This window comes from Cydia fagiglandana, chromosome 23 (genome assembly GCF_963556715.1).
Source record: "Cydia fagiglandana chromosome 23, ilCydFagi1.1, whole genome shotgun sequence".
Lineage (NCBI taxonomy): Eukaryota > Metazoa > Arthropoda > Insecta > Lepidoptera > Tortricidae > Cydia > Cydia fagiglandana.
The window spans coordinates 12504216-12523928 of record NC_085954.1 but is presented as its reverse complement, the minus strand read 5'-3'; the positions used below and the strand labels follow the sequence as shown (position 1 = coordinate 12523928).

The following is a 19713-nucleotide window of genomic DNA, read 5'->3' as shown; positions in this document are numbered from 1 at the left end:
TATTAACGCCGCTCCAATATTATTGCGGCCGCCATAAGGTACCTTTTGCCGTGGAACGTCACATATCTTTACTATTTCATATCTGGTGAATCTCTAATTCATTTCCCGAATCGCGCCGTTAGACCAAATCAAATCTTCTCAAGGTATAATTACACATTTTCTAATTTAACTTTATATTGGCAAAACTCTCTTCGTTTTTATACCGCCATCTATCGTGAAAAACGCGTCTATTCAGCACAACAAGTTGAACCCACTCGGGGCAAGCACTGCATGCATTATAGTGAGTAATGCCGTTTACAAGCACCCTTATTGTTGCCCGAGTTTTATGTTGGCCTATTGTTACACCGCAGCGTAACATTAAAAAAATGGTTGTCTGTAAAGTCGGTTTACGGACGATAATTTTGCGTTATAACGTCATAAAAAAACATTACCATTACATTACGTAACGTTACCATGGAGATCTGTCCACAACGTTACCATGGAGATTTGTCCACAACATGACACTTTTTCGTGCATGCTACCGGTGTTTATCGATTTATAAGACGTTATCACTTCAAAAAATTTGGCAATGTTTTCGCTGACTGTACTTTTCTTTCCACATGCAACTAATACTCATCGAGAAAATTCTAGCGAACACAAACACAATAAGGTTGCGCTGTTTTATCACAGAGCTCCTATGGCCACCTCCTGTCTCCATCATCAGATTAGCTCGATAGTACCATAATATTGCATTGTCACCCGACTTAGGTACATGTGTATGAAAATTTTCAGCTTTAAAACCGAGAGGAGGGTAAAATTTATCTTATAAGATTTTATTACAGACAGACAACGGGACAGTGAAAGTAAATAAAAGCTTGAAAAAAAATAATACTTTATAGGGAATATTAGGCAAAGCTCTGCGTAGATGGCACCGTTTACAGGTAGGCCCTTGTTAACAAACCGCCTTGATGTATCAATGTCATATTTTATTGTCTGCGAAAACTTGTCAAAAAACAGTTTAAGGCACAGTATGTATAAGTTAGTCTATGAATTTACTGAGTCGGTAGTGCTGCACTCTGCCGGCAGAACATTGCAGTAATATCCCCTATTATTCACGCAAACATTCACAGATTAAAACGATTTTAAATTCAGTTTATAATTATCAATATTTCTACCTACAATTGCTACAAAATAATAACATGAAATGAATATAAGGTCCGATCGCTCTTAACCAACTGAGCTACCGAAGATTCACAAGCTACTGAACTAATCAGTTGGTCTTAAGGTCGTTCGCTTTTCATACAAAATTCAATCAAAGCTCATTAAGTAACTACACACTATTAGTACACAAATATTTCCGCATTTATCTTCTTTCGAATATTCGTTTGCGCGAAATTAACAGGAAAACAATGTTTCATACAGAAATCATGCAAAAATCATAGTTAGCTTTTCATCAATTTTACGTATGTGTGTGTCACAAATGTCGTGTACAGATACATTTGCGACGTTGCCATACCATTTCCGACGTTGCCGGGCTGACCACGGCTCGAATTTGGAGTGCCGTCATGTTTAGTGCAATTTTGTTGACACTGATATTTGACAGGTAGTTAATTGACCTAAGCGAGAAGTTCGTCAGCTTAGCTAAGAACTATCATGGCGTGTTATGCAAACAGTCACTTTTTTGCTTGCAAACGGAAGATTCCCGGTTCGATCCCCAGTCATTGTATGCTGGAAAATAACTTTTTGTATTTTTGTTACACCTAAATTTCGTATTGTTTTTTTATTTTTATTTAATTTTTCTTATTATCATAAATCGATTATTAAGTATGGGCTACACGTATTCTTTTATTTTTACAAAGATAATTAGAAATTATACTATACTACCTAATCTCTCTGATTTTTACAATCAGGACATCCTCACTTCAATAAAAACCGGGCAAGTGCGAGTCGGACTCGCGCACGAAAAGTTCCGTGCCATAATGCAAAAAAAAAAACAAAAAAAAGCAAAAAAAAACGGTCACCCATCCAAGTACTGACCACTCCCGACGTTGCTTAACTTCGGTCAAAAAACCGGGCAAGTGCGAGTCGGACTCGCGCACGAAGGGTTCCGCACCACAATGCAAAAAAACAAAAAACAAAAAAAAGCAAAAAAAAACGGTCACCCATCCAAGTACTGACCCCGCCCGACGTTGCTTAACTTTGGTCAAAAATCACGTTTGTTGTATGGGAGCCCCATTTAAATCTTTATTTTATTCTGTTTTTAGTATTTGTTGTTATAGCGGCAACAGAAATACATCATCTGTGAAAATTTCAACTGTCTAGCTATCACGGTTCGTGAGATACAGCCTGGTGACAGACGGACGGACGGACGGACGGACGGACGGACAGCGAAGTCTTAGTAATAGGGTCCCGTTTTACCCTTTGGGTACGGAACCCTAAAAATCACGTTTGTTGTATGGGAGCCCCATTCAAATCTTTATTTTATTCTATTTTTAGTATTTGTTGTTATAGCGGCAACAGAAATACATCATCTGTGAAAATTTCAACTGTCTAGCTATCACGGTTCGTGAGATACAGCCTGGTGACAGACGGACGGACGGACGGACGGACGGACGGACAGCGAAGTCTTAGTAATAGGGTCCCGTTTTACCCTTTGGGTACGGAACCCTAAAAAGAAGTGTATAAAATTTCCTGTGGTTAAAAATAATGGATTTTGTCTATAAATGAAAAACACAATTATTACTATAGTTTGTTTTTTTAGCATTAGAAATAAGGTAAACAATCTTGACGTGTCTTTTAATTGAAAAACACATTTTAAAAATAAGTTACGGCAAATATGTAACAATTATAAATCTAATACGATCATTTATATTCTTCTGCTTTCATAAGTAATCGTTTTTGATTTTTAAAAAACCTGATAACACTGATTATGTGGGGGAAGCGCTGCTGGCCTAGCGGAAAGCAATTCGGAGGTCGCGGGTTCTAACCCCGGCTCGTACCAATGATTTTTCGAACTTTTGTACGAAATAGCATTTGATACCTACCTATTTATACACCGATACCTATTTTTCGGTGAAAGAAAACAATGTGAGGAAACCGGACTAATCAAAATAAGTTTACTCTCTGGGTTGGAAGGTCAGGGCAGTCGCTTTCGTAAAAACTAGTGCGCATGCCAATTCTGGGATTAGTTGCCAAGCGGAGATTGAATATCTGGGAGACCGACCCAAGCTTAGAAAACATAAAAACTCAAAAATGCGCGTTTTCTCATAGACCTAGCTAAGAGATCAAACCCCTTATAGCAAATTTCATCGAAATCGTTAGAGCCGTTTCTGATACCATCCAAATATATAAATAAATAATTATATATCTAATAATTGCTCGTTTAAAGGTAAGATAACACAAAGGAGAAACAAAAAGAAATTACCTACTCGCACCAGTCTTGAACCCCAATCCTCTTGCACGTATTTCCACGAACATACCGTTACGCTATTGCAACATACTTACGTTGTGTGAAATTGTCTACTACAAGGATCACGGAAACACTGTTTGCATGTGTGAGTAATAGTAGGAAAAAGCGTGACAGCAACACTCCGTCGAATTAAAAAGGTGGTTTTTGCACAATGAAGTATTCAATGTTTATTTTAATAGTTCAATATTTACTTAAAGAGTGCGCGAAATATACTTTTAAGTATACAAATACCAAGACCATTTCACAAAAAAATAAAATCTGAAATTTTGCAAAAGTGGTGCCATCTAGCGAGAGTTAAGTTTTGAGTAACCTAGGCGAACCACCTTAAGGTCGCAATTTCGAGTCTTGCCCGAAGTGAATTTTTCCGTATTTACTGTAGTAATAAAAAAAAGCGTTTAATCTCAACCTTACTTACATCTACATACATAACATTCTTCTGCCAAACCACAGAGCGGTTTGTTGGCAGACGAGGCTCCTATTATGATTAGTTTATGTAAGTATTAGGTAGTTTATTTATATGTAACTTAAACTTAATAATAATATAGTATTTAATATTTAAATACTAACGTTACATTTCATTGTATATACAAACCTTGGAAGTTTTTACAACTACCTTTATTGTGCAGTGTAATGGAGGTCCCACGATTAAATATGGCGGCTCAACTAAGCCACTTGCTAATTTATACCCTACTTAAGGTACTGTTCGAATTCAAACTACACGGCGAGGCGGTCTAGCATAACTTGTGTACTCGCGCGCGAGTCCATACTTGAAGTCGAGCTATTAGATGAATGGAGTCGCGCGCGAGAAAGCAACATATGCAAGCAGGTCAGCATTACTGCAGCAATATTGCAGCGCGGCATTACTGCCGACTGCATTGTAGTGCAAATGTTGAAAATCTGGGCAGGAACATCGATTTTTACATTTGCGGCGGTAATGTAATTCAGCCAACTGTATTACTGCAAGAAACGTCAGATTTTATGTAAATGTTTTGAGACAATTACCTTGTAGGCGTATCGTTCAGCCTTGCAATCTGCTCCATTACTGCAGCAGTATTGCAGCGAGACGTCACTGCCGACTACATTACTGCCACAAATATCAAAATCGTTATTTCTGTCCGGATTATTGACATCTGCGGAAACAATGCAGTCGATATGTCGCGCTGCAATACTGCTGCAGTAAAACTGGTGTAGTCAGAATCAGAAGTTCCTTAAGCCGCTCTCTAATTTATACCCTCCGTAATGGAACGCTATTAACGCTAGTTTTATTAGCACTAAACTAGCTATTTTAGCTGCTAACTAAAATGTTAATCCGTGAAGTATTCTCGCATTAATCCCTTTGCACACAATAATTTATTCGGCAATGTCATCATCATCATCATCTCAGCCATAAGACGTCCACTGCTGAACCTAGGCCTCCCCTTTGGACCTCCATTCGTACCGGTTGAAAGCGACCCGCATCCAGCGTCCTCCGGCGGCCTTAATAAGGTCGTCCGTCCATCTTGTGGGTGGACGTCCTACGCTGCGCTTGCTAGTCCGGGGTCTCCATCCACTCGCGCACTTTTTGACCCCATCGGCCATCTTCTCAATGCAATTTCTTGGCAATGTGACCCTGCTGAACTCTTATTTTTACTACTTTTACCGTTGTAGAAAAAATGCGATTGACAACTTAATAAGTATAAAAATTGTATTTGGAATACGTCTATCTGCTAAGCTCTAATATAATTGCTACCATAAATATAAATAAATAAATAAATATTATAGCACATTCTCACACAGATTGACTAAGTCCCACAGTAAGCTCAAGAAGGCTTGTGTTGTGGGTACTCAGACAACGATATATATAATGTATATACATAATAGAAAACAACCATGACTCAGGATTCTCAGGAACAGATACCTATATGTGTCATCACACAAATAAATGCCCTTACCGGGATTCGAACCCAGGACCATCGGCTTCACATGCAGGGTCACTACCCCCTAGGCCATATTTAAACTTAAAAAAAAACTGAATTTCCAAATTCACAAACAAAAAAATCGTCAAATTACACAACTAAACCAATCACAACCTCCTACTAACAATTATAGCCGCCGCAATTTTTACCACCAAATAACCAAAAACCTCAACTCATTCCAATCCCAACCTAATCCTGTAAAGTATAAGAGTGAAGCTGACCGCACAGAATTCGATTAAACGTTATGTCAAATACATAGAGCTATCAATCTCGTGGAGTCCACTTGATTAGAGCAAAGCGCGTACTCACGGCCGAACTATTAGCCTTTGTTTGAAAACCTTCGTTTTTTCCTTGATTAATTTTGCGTGACTTGTTTTTCTTGATAAAGTTTTTGTGGTTCCGTGGAACACGGAACCCTTGCCTAAGTATAGCAGGCGTGGCTTACTCCGCGTACATCCCACACCAATTTTGGTGGTTGGTGGCGCCGCTGGCTGTCGTCACCTAGCGGCCATATCTGTCCAAATCGTAACAGACGCGTTTTGTTAGAGAGTGAGTCTTCTGTACCTAGTACTACCTAGTACTATTATTTATTCTGTGCCTATAGTTTCATCATATCCGCGTGTCCGTCCGTCTGTCTGTCCGTATGTCACAAATATTTTACTCAGCAACTATAAGAAATATTTTAATGAAATTTAGAACGCAGGTGTATTTTGTAAGCCGCGACTCAGTTTAGAAGTTAAAATTTAGAAATATATACTTTTACGTTAATATGGTTTCGTTATTTTGAAGAATGTTTAGAAAATAGCATGAGACAAAGTTAATAATTACAAAAGAAAGAATGGTTATGCCTGATAGATTCTTCAAAATATTGCTCACTGAATTTTGCTTCAGATAATAACTATAATTTTATTTTCAAATTGAATTTTGTTTGAAGTTATCGAGCACTATTAACATATTTTTTTATCAATTCAAAGCTTGTAGAAAACTTTCAAGCAATTGTAAATATTTTAAGTGAAATAGTAACTCGTTAAAATTTTACTGCTTTCTTTCGTGATCGTTTGATATTTTATTGCTGAGTTATTGCTTTAAAATAATGTTTATTCCTTGAAAAGCAAATGCTTTCTAGGTCTTCAAAGTTTTATGCAATAAAAAGCAGTTAATTAAATGTATTTTAAAATTGGAGCGATATAAATGCATTTTCCAATAAAAACTAAGTTTTTTTTATTATCTGAATTGACATATAAAATTCTATACCAGTATAGAATCAGCTCTTGTTCACAAAATTTCACGTGAATCGGTTAAGAACTACACACTGTCAGTGTCAAATGTGACGTTTCTTCAAACTGCCGTATTCGAACTTCAAGATATTCACAAGAGACGATACGTACTAGATCCATTCTAGATACGTTATAGTTTAAATATCAACTAGTTCTCTTTTGCAGCGCAATTCGGGCAACCAATGTCACTTTTACGTTAGATAGAGTAAGATATCTATTAGATGTGAATTGGATCTCTTAGTCATATCCTGTGAAAAACGTTCAAGAGTATCTCCAGAATCGCGCAAATGTCAAAGACAGGTTAGATCTTAAACATATCGTTATCGTATCTTGGTGATGACTAAAAGACCGAATCCGGCCAAAAAACGTCACATTTGACACTGACACATCTAATCCATATCGTTTCTAGATCTATTAATTGACGTATCTTAAAGTTCGAATCGGGCCGACAATCGTTGATAGTAAACGCCCATCTAAACTTAAATAATGTATGGAAATAACCACATGACTTTTCGTGGCATTTGTCATTCCAATAGATTTTTTCTTTTCGTTTGGCGTAATCTTGGCGAACCCCCCAGTTACGAAAGTATTTTTAATCCAAGCATATTTTTTTTCACGCGTAAAATAAAGAACAATGCATATACATATTATTATATGTGAATCAACATATTAAAAACTCAATGTATTTCTTTATACATCATTTAATGTCCACGCCTCCCGAATGGCTCGTTTAATGCATGCATTGTAATTTTGGCAGGAATTGTTTTTGCATGTAAATCACTGTATAATGCAACACGGAATGGGATTAGGTTTTTCCGCTACTCATCTCTGAGTTCGCAACGCACAAACAGCAACGCTCCTAACTGTACATATGTGGACCTTATTACAAAAGGCATAAGGTCCATCGATGTTCAGTTAACAGTGTGGACGATGGTACGTGCTTTTTCGAAAAACCTTAGAGCTTTGCTTCTGTATTTAAAACAATTGAAAAAACCGTATTTTTACGAGTTTTTATAACAGTTTTTTTTATTCATCCTGCTTTATTGATCGAGCGAACACGAAGACTGCTGTTTTCCTCTACAAGTCGCATTTCTCCATCGATTCTCGTGAAATTTTGTGAGTAGGTTCTATAATTTTTTCCGATAAAATTTTTGATATTTTTATCAAAAATAGTGCAACCACGAGGTCTACAGCTCTCAGAATCAGAACCACTTATTAATATACAGGGGGCTTAGCGAAGATGACAATCGTACATTAACAAACGCCAAACGAAAAGAAAAAAATGTATCAAGATGACAGATGCTAGGAAAAGTCACGAGAACTATCCCATTTGGTCATATATGTTTGTAACGATAGAGTATAAATCTTGTGGTAGCTGACGTGGAACACCGAAGTAGAATTAGTTTCAGCGGCAAGGTGGACATTTTTAATTATCGGCTGCCGTGTCTGAAGTTTACGAGTTCTGAGTTTCTTTTTGCAAAATCTTGGACATTTTCTTGCTTTGAACGAGAGACATATTGACAACTTTTGTTATCTGTCATACTCTGACAAGATTATAAGTGGCCTTCGCCATGTTGCAGGAATTTTAAGTGGTCCTAATCTTATACCTTTAAACGAGCAATTCTTGTATATTTATTTATTTATATATTTTTTTCGGGGATCTCGGAAACGGCTCTAACGATTTCGATGAAATTTGGTATATGGGGGGTTTCGGGGTCGAAAAATCGATCTACATAGCTAGGTTTTTATCTCTGGGAACACATGCATTTTTGAGTTTTTAAATGTTTTCCGAGCAAAGCTCGGTCTCCTGGTAGTGCGTGACACTACTATTTCACTAAAAATTTTACTACATTATGTCACGAATCATGAATAAAAACTACTTTCCTTTTGTCCCCAGAATGTCGATCAGCCACGTCCCCAACTCGACCTTCGCTGAGCTGGTCATCAACAGCGTCCAGGCCTCAGACGAGGGCCTGTACCGCTGCGAGATCACGTATCTGCAAGTAGGAGACGACTGCAACACCGTGCAGCTGTCTCACTTCAACACATACAGTAAGTTATAGAATAAAATCTTGGTCAAAATGGGGCACTCTGATAATAGGGATGCTCGGATGTGGCGAATAGGAAAAGACAGTAATACGAGTACACCTAATGTGTGAATGTCAGGTCCTCACCAGACGGGGAATGAAGGACGTTAGAGCAGTCTGGAACCGAACTGAAGGAAGGTTTCGAAGAAATTGCCTTTGAGCACTAAATGACATGGCTCGGGATGAGCTTTTGATATTGTTTTTTTATAATTTATAACAACATACCTAAAAAAAGTGAATAATCCTTTAAGTCAAATAACGATTTATTTTATTTAGTGGTTATTGAAATTGTTGCATTTGAATGTAACAAAAAATTACAAAGCTTAAAGCAAAAGTAAACAGAGCAGTTTGCCACAAGGCTCTATTTTAGGTCCCATTTTATAAAATTATTTCCAAATGAATGGGACCAATTCGGTATAACCCAAGAATATCATCTTAAAGTTTCCGCTTGCCAATGCAAATTTAAAGATCGCCAAGCTTCAGTAAGTTAAATAAAATATAGGAAGCGCTACCTTAAATTCCTTTGATTAAGATAGGAATTGATATAACCTTACTTTTGCTTTAAGAGGAAAGGGGACGACCGTTTCTTCATTCCAACGTAGTCCCCATTTTGTTCCCTGGATTTAGACATTATGGAAAATATTTTTACGCAATTTTTTGTATATTAACCGTAGCTATGCCCCTAGTTTCATTTTGTTTTTCAATTTTTGAATATTTAAGAGTTGGGAGCTTCTAAAAAATTGTATGGAAATTATTTTACGCTCCTAAGTGTTATAAAGTTATAATAATCAAAAATTTAAAAAAGTCAAACGAAAGGGCATAGAGTTATAGTCCATATAAAGTGTCTTGAAATATTTTCCATCTTGTAAATATCCAGAGAGGAAAATAGGGTACCCTTGTATAGAAAAGCGGTCGTCCACTATCTTCTTAGCTTTATCATTTACAAAAAACGTCTATATCTGTACCTATTACTGCCGAAAAACTACACCAAATATAACTAAACATGGTTTATTCCTTATTCCGTTGTAATAAGGCGGAAAATGTGTAGATATATTTGACGCTGCTCGAGTCTAATCCGTTTTGGGTGTCTTATCCGGATTAACCGATATATCGCAAGTTGTGTCAATAACCAATCACGGCGAAACAAATCCTGGTAGGGATGTGAAACGCGTTGCATGTCGATAGTTTAGGTTTAACCTTATAAAAATATGAGCTAAATATATTATGGTTTTAAAGTTCGATAGAAACAAACATAAAGTCGAACAATATGTTTTACTAGTAAGAACTATAACTAATAGAAAACTATAAGCTCAAAAGATAACATATATTATCTTAATCATAGTGGTTAGATTGCCAAAGTACATTTTCGAAGAGTTAGTGTTTAGACAAAGAAAGAATGTGAATGTGTGTGTGTGTGTGTGTGTTTTACTTATGTGTTATCTCACATAAATAAAATTCTAGACAAGTATCTGTTGGAACTAACGAACTTTTCAATTCGGTATTATTTGGTCTATTAAAAGTTAAAAGGGTGTAAAATTATGCTTGTTGATAATGTCTTCCATTCAACCAGATTTTCAAATAAATGGAACAATGCCTATTCATTAAATACTTAAACTCCAACTTAAATTACAAATTTATTTAACTGTAAAATATAAATTTCGTCTCCATTTAGGATTTTATCTGATGTCGATAAAATCGGCACATCCCATCACTACCACCATCTTCTACGATATTGTGTTTGTCCTGCCTCGAGCTATCCTATTCAGAGGTGCCACGTTCCATCCCCCTCCAACACGCCACTAAACCTATCTTGTGTCTCTTTTAGTCTTGGGAAAAAGCTTTAGTGTGGAATAAAATGAATGCGGGATATTTTATTTGAAACGTTATTTTGGCCATAAAGGGAGAATAGCATTATATATTGACAAGGCAAGTGCCTTGGCTTTGTGTGTGTGTATGTGTGTGTGCGTGTGAGTGTATTTGTGTGTGTGTGTGTGTGTGTGTGTGTCTTTTAGGTATTAAATATCGGCATTAGGTAGGTACAGTTGTTGAGGTCACGTACACAACAACAACTAACGCTACGTCTTACGTAGGCGAACAACGCGCGAACGCGGCGCGGCGCGGCGCGGCGAAATCAATCCTTTGATGCCCATAGAAGTGTCCTACGTAAGCGATCTCGTTGCGAACGCGGTGCGGCGCGATTTGCACGCGAATGTCAGGCGGCGCGGCGCGGCGCGGCGCGGCGGCGGCCGCTTTCGCCGCGCCGCGCCGCGCCGCGTTCGCGCGTTGTTCGCCTACGTAAGACGTAGCGTTATTGTGTAATTACAGCGGAATTTTGAAATAAGTGTATTTTTAAGGTTCTGTAACTCAAAATGAAAAAAGAGGCACCCTTATAGGATCACTCGTACGTGTATCTGACTGTCAATCTATCACAAACTATTTACCTACTCTGAAACTAGGTGACGAATTAAGTTGAAATTTGGTCATATAAGTTGGTGACCCAAAGACATGTAACGTAAATACATTCATTTACGAGTGATCCTATAAGGGTTCCTCTTCTTTTATTTTGAGTTACAGAACCCTAAAAATACACTAATTTCAAAATCCCGCTGTGATTAGTAATTATAATTACACGATAAGTTGTTGTTGTGTGCGTGACCTTACCTGTACCACAGAATAAATAATAGTACTAGGTACAGAAGACTCACTCTCTAACAAAAAGCGTCTGTCACGATCAGCACAGATATGGCCGCTAGGTGGCGACAGCGCCACGCGCGGCTTATGGCAAACCCCAAAATTGGGGTCGAACGGATGTAGTTTTAGCAACCTACCTGTAGCAAAGCGACGAAATCGCGGAGTGAACCACGCCTGTCTGTACCTATCTAATGCCGATATTTTATCCGAAATAAAAACACACACACACACACACACACACACACACACATACAAAGCCTAATTTAAACACACTTTTGGGGAATAAATGAGAAAATAAATGTTACCGAAATGTTCATGTCATTATAAAATGAGCGCGTAACTGCGATTGTATGGAAGCGACTTTACGTGACTCTAACGTAAAAATGTAAAATGAAATAAAGCGAGCAACCCCCATAATATGACGCGATTATTTTTTACCCTTTTTATGACGAAGTCAATTCCGCCATAAAGAAAAACGGCCCATAAAGATGTGCCCGACAAATTATCAGGTTTAGGGTTAATTCCCTCGTAAAAACGGGTTTTATCTACGTTGCAGATAGTTCTAGGCCGAGTCTAGCGGCGCGATTCGGAAAATGAATTAGAGACTAAATAGATACGATATAGTAAAGATATGTGACGTCCCACGCAAAAAGGTACGTTATGGTGGTTGGCGCTTACGCTATTATTAACGCCGCTATGCGTAAGCGCCGACCGCCATAAAGTACCTTTTTCCGTGGAACGTCACATATCTTCACTATTTCATATCTAGTGAATCTCTGATTAATTTCCCGAACCGCGGCGCCAGCCGCCATAAGGTACCTTTTGCAGTGGAACGACACATATCTTTACTATTTCATATCTAGTCTCTTATTCATTTCCCGAATCGAGCAGCGAGTCTAGTTCCAAGTCAAAATAAACGTTAATGCCCGTATTTTTAGGGTTTCGTAGTCACCTAGAAAACCTTATAGTTTCGCCATGTCGGTCTGTCCGTTCGCAGCTTTGCTCCGTGATTATAAATGCTAGAAAGCTGCAATTTGGCATCGATACATAAATAATGCATGGCGACAGAACGATAAAATAAATACTACACAAAAAGTTTTTACAAAATGTCCTCCTCCTCTTCCTCCCTCCCAATACCTCCCATACAAAATGTTTTTTTTTTTTGCTTTGATCCAATAGTGTGGGGTATCGTTGGATTCGTCTTTCAAAACGAATATGGGTTTTCCACAAACCAGCTTTTGGATAACATAATATTTTCGGAAGTAATCGCTCCGAAAGAAAAAATATGTGCCCCCGTTTGACTTGTTTTGACAGAATGGAAACTACGATACTCTATACTGAGCATGGCCCGATATGCTCTTGGCTGATTTTAACATTTCGGACAGCAATGCCGTCGGCCGTAGGAAGACCAGCGTCAAGATACCTGAAAGGTAACTTAACGTTAAGCTGGGAGACATTTTGAGTAAAGTTAATGTTTTATATTAATAAGTCTTGTATTAGATTTAAGCAATACCGTGGGCGTTCTGAATACATTTTATTTCTTCTTCTTTTATGTAGTGCTTCCTTGATTGCCTCTGAAAACCACACAGGTTGCACTTGGCGGTATCGTCTTGGGTCGTCCCATTCGTTTTTCGTCAAGTTCTTAAATTAGTCCTATTCTGCTTTCGTCACTCATTCTACATTCGTTCCAATCGTCGGTGGCTTTCAATTTAGAATGAGTGACGAAAGCAGAATAGGACTAATTTAAGAACTTGACGAAAAACGAATGGGACGACCCAAGACGATACCCACTTGGCTACCTTATCCTAAGAATTGGCTAACGGCGCGATTTGGGAAATTAATTAGAGATTCACTAGATATCAAATAGTAAAGATATGTGACGTTCTTCGGCAAAAGGTACCATTATCCCGACTGAATATTAGAGCGGCATTAATATTATATGTAATAACGTAAGCGCCAGCCACCATAAGGTACCTTTTGCAGTGGAACGTCACATATATAATATATCTTTACTATTTCATATCTAGTGAATCTCTATCACCGAATCACCGATAGGTAGTAGTGAATCAAAGCGAAAATTATGAGCAAAAATTTGCATTTCATTTTCTTTCCAATCAGATAAAGCAATACGCAACTCTTAAAAGCAATTTAATTTAAAACTTCCAACTCCCCTTCCTTCATCTATTAAAACGTCAATACGTCACCGATTGTTCCCGGCCGTCAATCTATCGATCTATTAGATTTGCTTTAGCAATACAGCAATTATTCAAATGAGGCTGTCATTTAGCGACGCCTACGGGGCTGCTTTAGACGAAAGATCCCCCCGAAACCGCCTGTTCACACAAACGTTGTCCCAATTTTCCTCTTTGGACAGTAAAATTGTTGAAAATATTTTGATACTATTTGATGGATCTCAACCACAGCCCGTTTGTTTGATTTTTTTTTTCAATTTTTAACAAGCTTTTATTAGGTCGACCTGTATGTAACTAACTATGTAATGGTATCTAAGGTAACTAATTTAACCAACTTCCAAGGATCGTACCGTCATGAAAATTGGCAGCTGTATGTAGTTCTGATGACAATACAATAATATGGTACTGTCGAACTGATCTGATGATGGAGACAGGAGGTGGCCATAGGAACTCCGTGATGAAACAACGCAACCTAATTGTGTTAGGGGTTTTTAGAATTGTCTCGATGAGTATTAGTTGTTATCTGTCGTAAGAAAAGTACAGTCAGCGATAAAAGCTTGCACCAAAAATGAAATTTTTGCCATAAACTTATTTTTATTGTAAGAGTTATGACCATTCAAAACTTGCATAAGATTTGGTTTTTGCTCTTAACTCTTATCGAAAAATACAAAAATGACAAATGGGAATGCATAGCGGATACTGTTTAGCAAAAATGTGTCAACATACATTAATTTTGCAATAAAAAAAATTAAGTTGACATCTTATCGCAAAAATTTATGTGGGTTAATACATTATTGCTTATCCAGCTATGGTCAATAATAATATATATCAAATATATAAACATTATTTCTATAGTGTTGATATATAGAGGAAAATGAGGACTACGTTTGTATGGACGCAGCCTTCCCCTTTCCTCTTAACAACCCTTAGATTTTAGCCCTTTTGGGCTTTCAGATTATGCCAAGCGTGACGTAAGTTGACATGGTTTTAATGTGAACAGCCTTTTAAAGTCGCTAGGTGGAAAAGCGTTGCATTACAGTACAGTTTTTACATTTTTTATTTAGCTCGTATATTTTTTTTTGTATATTTGATTCAAATCTCGTTTCTTAAATTTGAACCACTTCCTGATATCTGTACCCCTAATGTAAAATTAATTCGATAGCGTGACGTTACGTACGCGTTTACTTTAATTTAATTGTCATTTTGTATGGGATTTTAAGTTTCTAAAAAGTCCCGCGTTGGTGCGCTGTTCAAAATCGCATACAAATGAGACCTATGTAACACCTACGTCACGTCACTCTATTGAATTAAATTTACACTAGAGGTTTTGATTCAGATGAAATTTGGAGTACTTCCGTAATTCTGATGACAATGCAATAATATGCTAACATGGAGGTGATCTGATGACGCAGTCGGAAGGTAGCCAAAGGAACTCCTCGATGGAAGAACACAAACACAATGAGCTTAGGCTCATTAAAAAGGTCTCAAGAAGTAATTAATAGGCAAAATGAGAAATACAGTTAAGAATAAAAATGTGTCTCATAAAAACATTTTTTGACAGTTACTTGTTCAAGTTGTTGAACATAAAGTGAATAAGATTAAGAGGCATAACAGAATATATAGTATCTACAAAAAAAATTATCTTCGCTTCGTCCCCTTCTTTCAAGGAAAACTGCCAAATTTAGATCTAAATGTAAATGCCGTCACCATCCATTTAAGATGTCAGTCACGGATTGAAATGGTTAAGCTCTTTAAGTAATGATGATGGAATTTTCATTAATATTAGTGAGGTTACGTTATTTATTTATTATATACTTGTAGTCAAGGTTAAAGGCCTGTGCACACCGGCTGCGTGTGCGTGACGTGCACGTGCGCGTGCGGAGTTGTAGTATACAGATCCTTATGAGAGATGGCACACCGCTTGCGTGGCGTGTGCGTGTGCGGCTCCAACATTTTAGCGCACGCACACACGCACGTCACGCACACGCAAGCCGGTGTGGCTCGACCTTAATAAGTCTTATATTTTATAACTGTGTTGTCCTTGATATAATATTAATATTAAAGTAATTATTTTCTCAAACATGCTTAGAAATATCTTCATTTAAGTGTCATTTATTGGAAAATAAAAATGTATTGAGAGTGTCGTCTACACATATACCGTCGCTGTTAGAACCATATACCGTGTTGTAACCCAAACACTTTGTTTCCTATAAACAGGTCTTCGTTAAAATGTAATATGCAAAATTGATAGAGCGCCCTGTTTTGAAAGCAATATCTGCAGCATGCATCGGCGCAAAATATGTTTAACTTTATTCAATTTCTCTTCAGTAAATACGGACTTCATATTTCCTGTGAAGGAACTCAGTTATGATTCACGACACGTGTGCGATACGATATTTGTAATAAATCGTTGTTTGAGTACTTGAATGGATAAAACCTAGCGGAGGTTATTTTGTCTCACTTTGAAATATTTGAAAGTCGTATATTTTCCTCAAAAATATTTTGCTCAAAAGCTTTCCCTACAAGTTTGCCAGAGAGCGATGGAGCGAAGTATTCTTGGTGTCAAATTTACTGACAAAATCAGAAATTCCATCTTGCGCTCCAAAACCAAAGTAGCCGACGTAGCCCTGCCCTAGGTCGGACATATCTGCGGCATGCCTTGTGGGCCAAGAAAACTATCGAGGACACCAAACATAGTGCGGCGTCACGGCAGACCTCGAAAGAGCGGCACGATCTTGACGTCTTTCGGAAAGATTTGCCTAATATTGCCATAGAACGAGACGCGGGGAAGAAAGAGAGGGAGGCCTTTGCCCAGCAGTGGAACACAACAGGCTAACAAATAAATAATAATAAATTGTTTCCCGCTCTTACTATTTTTCGCTAACCCGGTCTCTCGCTCTGTGCAACCGCGCCAGCTAAAAATCCGTAAATTCCCATGCAATTTCCAAATTCATCCTTATCGAAACTCAGTGAAAATCGTCGCATATAAATCCCCCCGTTCCAAGCGAAGATACCGGAAAGTTTCCAAAGACCAAGATTAAAAACCTCTTTTCAGTCTAAAATATGTCTTTGCGGATTACTCACTGGAAGCTCAAAGGGGTTTTTTAAGATTTGATTAAGATCTGGCCTTAAAATATCTTCTAGATTTTACGGCGTAGTTTGAGTTATTTCTACAAAGATCTTATTGAATTTTTAAGGTTATATCAGCTAGCGATTGTTTGGATTTGAGTTGATTTTGTAGGGATTAACTTACAAAACCTAATGAAACATGTTAGCTAAGAATTTTTAAACTGATTTTTTTTTCGATTTTAGGGTTTTTTCAACAATAAATATTTCTATAGCACCTAGTACCTACTACCTCAAAAAACTTATAAAAATATCTCTCATGCAATTTCAATTGAAAAATGAGATGTCATAACATTTTAGTACCAAATTCTTTCCCTCCAAAAATTGTTCCTTTGCATCCCTATTTAAACGACATAACCAAAAGCCACAAAAAAAACTTTCAAACAATAATACCCAATCTCTCTCGCTACATTTACAACAAAGAATATTTCTTTTCGCGCTCATATTTCACGTAAACAACACTATCTTCTCACAATTACAATATCAAAAGAAAAATAACGTAACAACCATTATTTTAATATACATTTACGACCTTTCGCTTCGGCATTTTGCTTGGTACAAGCCATTCGTCATAGTTAACTTTATCGCGCTTGAAACAAAATGCATCACATACACTGAGCGTTCTGTTCCGGTGTTACTTCCCCTGCGTACATGAAAACAGTTATCAATATCAACCTTATTATGTTCTTCGTAAGGTTGAATATTGTGTAGATGTTTTTGGAGGCAAAGCAGTAGTGTACAGAGAAATAAATCGTTTGGATAAAAGGCTTGAGAAGTGTGGCGTTTCCTTCCTACGTTAGATTGGCGGTAAATAAATAATATTCGGTTTTAAGAAATGTTGTGTTTTAAATTGGAAAAGTTAGGTAGGTACTGGAGGCATTTTAATCAAAATAAGTTTTATACATATTTATTTTGTTTTAACTTAATATCTTTTTCGCAGTTGTATTTAACTTGCAAATGGTTGTTCCCTTTTCCGAAAAACGTATGCCATTCAAAAGTAAATTTGACTGACAAAAGAGTCGTAAAAAATTTTAGTCCCGTTCCGTACCATTTGCGTCTAAACCCAACTAGCAAAATAGTCGTATAAGAATTGATTTACTCAGCCTGTAATCGTATAACAGCCGAGTTACGGTTGTTGAAACACCAATATATCGTATAATAGCGGTTAACTCGACTATTTAGCAATTTTCGCTAATTAGTGCTATAATCATGTCGTATAAACGTTTATAGCACTATCTTTTAGCACTTTTATTCCACCTTTTAATAAATGCTGAATTAGCGCTACTAAATCACTTTTATTCAGCATAATTGTTCTATTAAAATCATATAACAGCTATAGAATAGCTAATTGTCTGAATAAGGCGCTTTAATACAACTGTTACTCAACTCTCTTCTCTGTTGCTATAAAAGCCTATTAAAAGCAATCCAATAACCATTTGGCAACAATGCTGCTGTAACAGCGCGCTTATATCATAATTCGGGTAATGGGGCTCAAACCGCTGTTATAGGAGCTGAAGTGTATTTACAGGTTTTATTCAAAATGTATTCAGCTTAGAGTACTTTTAAAGAGTTTTGAACTACATTAACAGCACAAGTCAGCCATGTTGTACGTTTCAATATAGTCCGGTGGCCAACTGCATGAAACCCTACCTGATAAAAAAATAGAAAATCCTACTCTGTAGGGGTAGCTGACTTTTAGTAGCATCAACTGCTCTTGGTCGGCCGCGGCTTAATTTCGCAAATTTTGCGTAAATGGCAAAATAGTGGCACAAAAATTCATCAAAAAAAAAAACCCCATCGTATAATAGAATGAAACTTGCAGGGTAGGATAGCTGCCTTTGAGGACAGCAAAACAAAAGTGGTTAGCTACATCCTGTGTTGGCAGGTTCCTGTGTTCGACCGAATTTGTGGTACCACGTGACAACTACAATTTACCTCATCGAAAAATAGAATGAAAAAAACTGATTGTAATACCTACATTAAATTTGTTGACGTATGTCTTGGTCGGCCTCACCTTAGCCTGATAGCTTTTGCAGTCCGTCCGCATTAAAAAAAATGTGAATGGCAGCAATCCTACCATAAAAGTGACATTCTATTTTTCGATGAAGTAAATTGTAGCTCACGTGGTACCACAAATTCGGTCGGACACAGGAACCTGCCAACACAGGATGTAGCTGACCACTTTTGTTTTTTTGATGAATATTTGTACCACTTTTTTGCCATTTGCGCAAAATTTGCCAAGTTAAGCCACGGCCGACCAAGAGCAGTTGAAGCTGCTAAAAGTCAGCTACCCCCACAGAGTAGGATTATTCTATTTTTTTATCAGGTAGGGTTTCATGCAGTCGGCCACCGGACTATAAATCCATAAACATGGCGACAACATGTGCTATAAGTGTAGCAGTAAACGCAGTTACTCGACTTATAGTCGAATTAATGAGATATAACAGAAACTAGATCGTGTAAGCAAATTTTTACTTATTTTAATTAATATTTTTTTATTGAAATTTAAGAAAATAGGCGGCCCATGAATATATATGAACCAGTGCCTTTGGTTTTATCAATAAAGTATTTTTCGCGCTAGGTTTTACTGTATTACGTGTACTTACAGACAGTAAAAACTTATGTACACAATCACGGTAAAAATAAATGTCATGGATGACAGCAGTAAAAAAATACTTAAGTACCTTTTTGTTTTATTAGATACGTGAAGACGATTAGGCCTCAAACTTAATCAAATAATTGAAATATAATCGCTTACCTGAGATCGTTTTTAGCACATATTTGTTGAATAAAAGCATTTACTGCACTCTTACACATTTAAAATGCCGAGTAAAAGCAATTCGGCTACTTTTACGAAACATTTTTGCCGAGAAAAAGCAGTGCGGCTGCTTTTATAGAACACTTTCACTGAGTAATAGCAAATTGATAATGTTTATA

General features: G+C 37.2%; 1 protein-coding gene across 8 annotated transcripts in view; it reads left to right on the top strand.

Moving 5' to 3' along the window:
* The window catches only part of LOC134675839 (hemicentin-2), a 665006-nt gene that overhangs the window by 423174 nt on the left and 222119 nt on the right, over nt 1-19713 (top strand). For all 8 annotated transcript variants that reach the window (XR_010099813.1, XR_010099812.1, XR_010099811.1 and 5 more), the window contains exon 4: nt 8578-8732. Coding sequence is in view for 5 of the 8 variants with exons in the window: in XM_063534133.1 (XP_063390203.1) it covers nt 8578-8732 (155 nt within the window). In the remaining 3 variants the exon portion in view is untranslated. The remainder of the gene's footprint in view (nt 1-8577; nt 8733-19713) is intronic.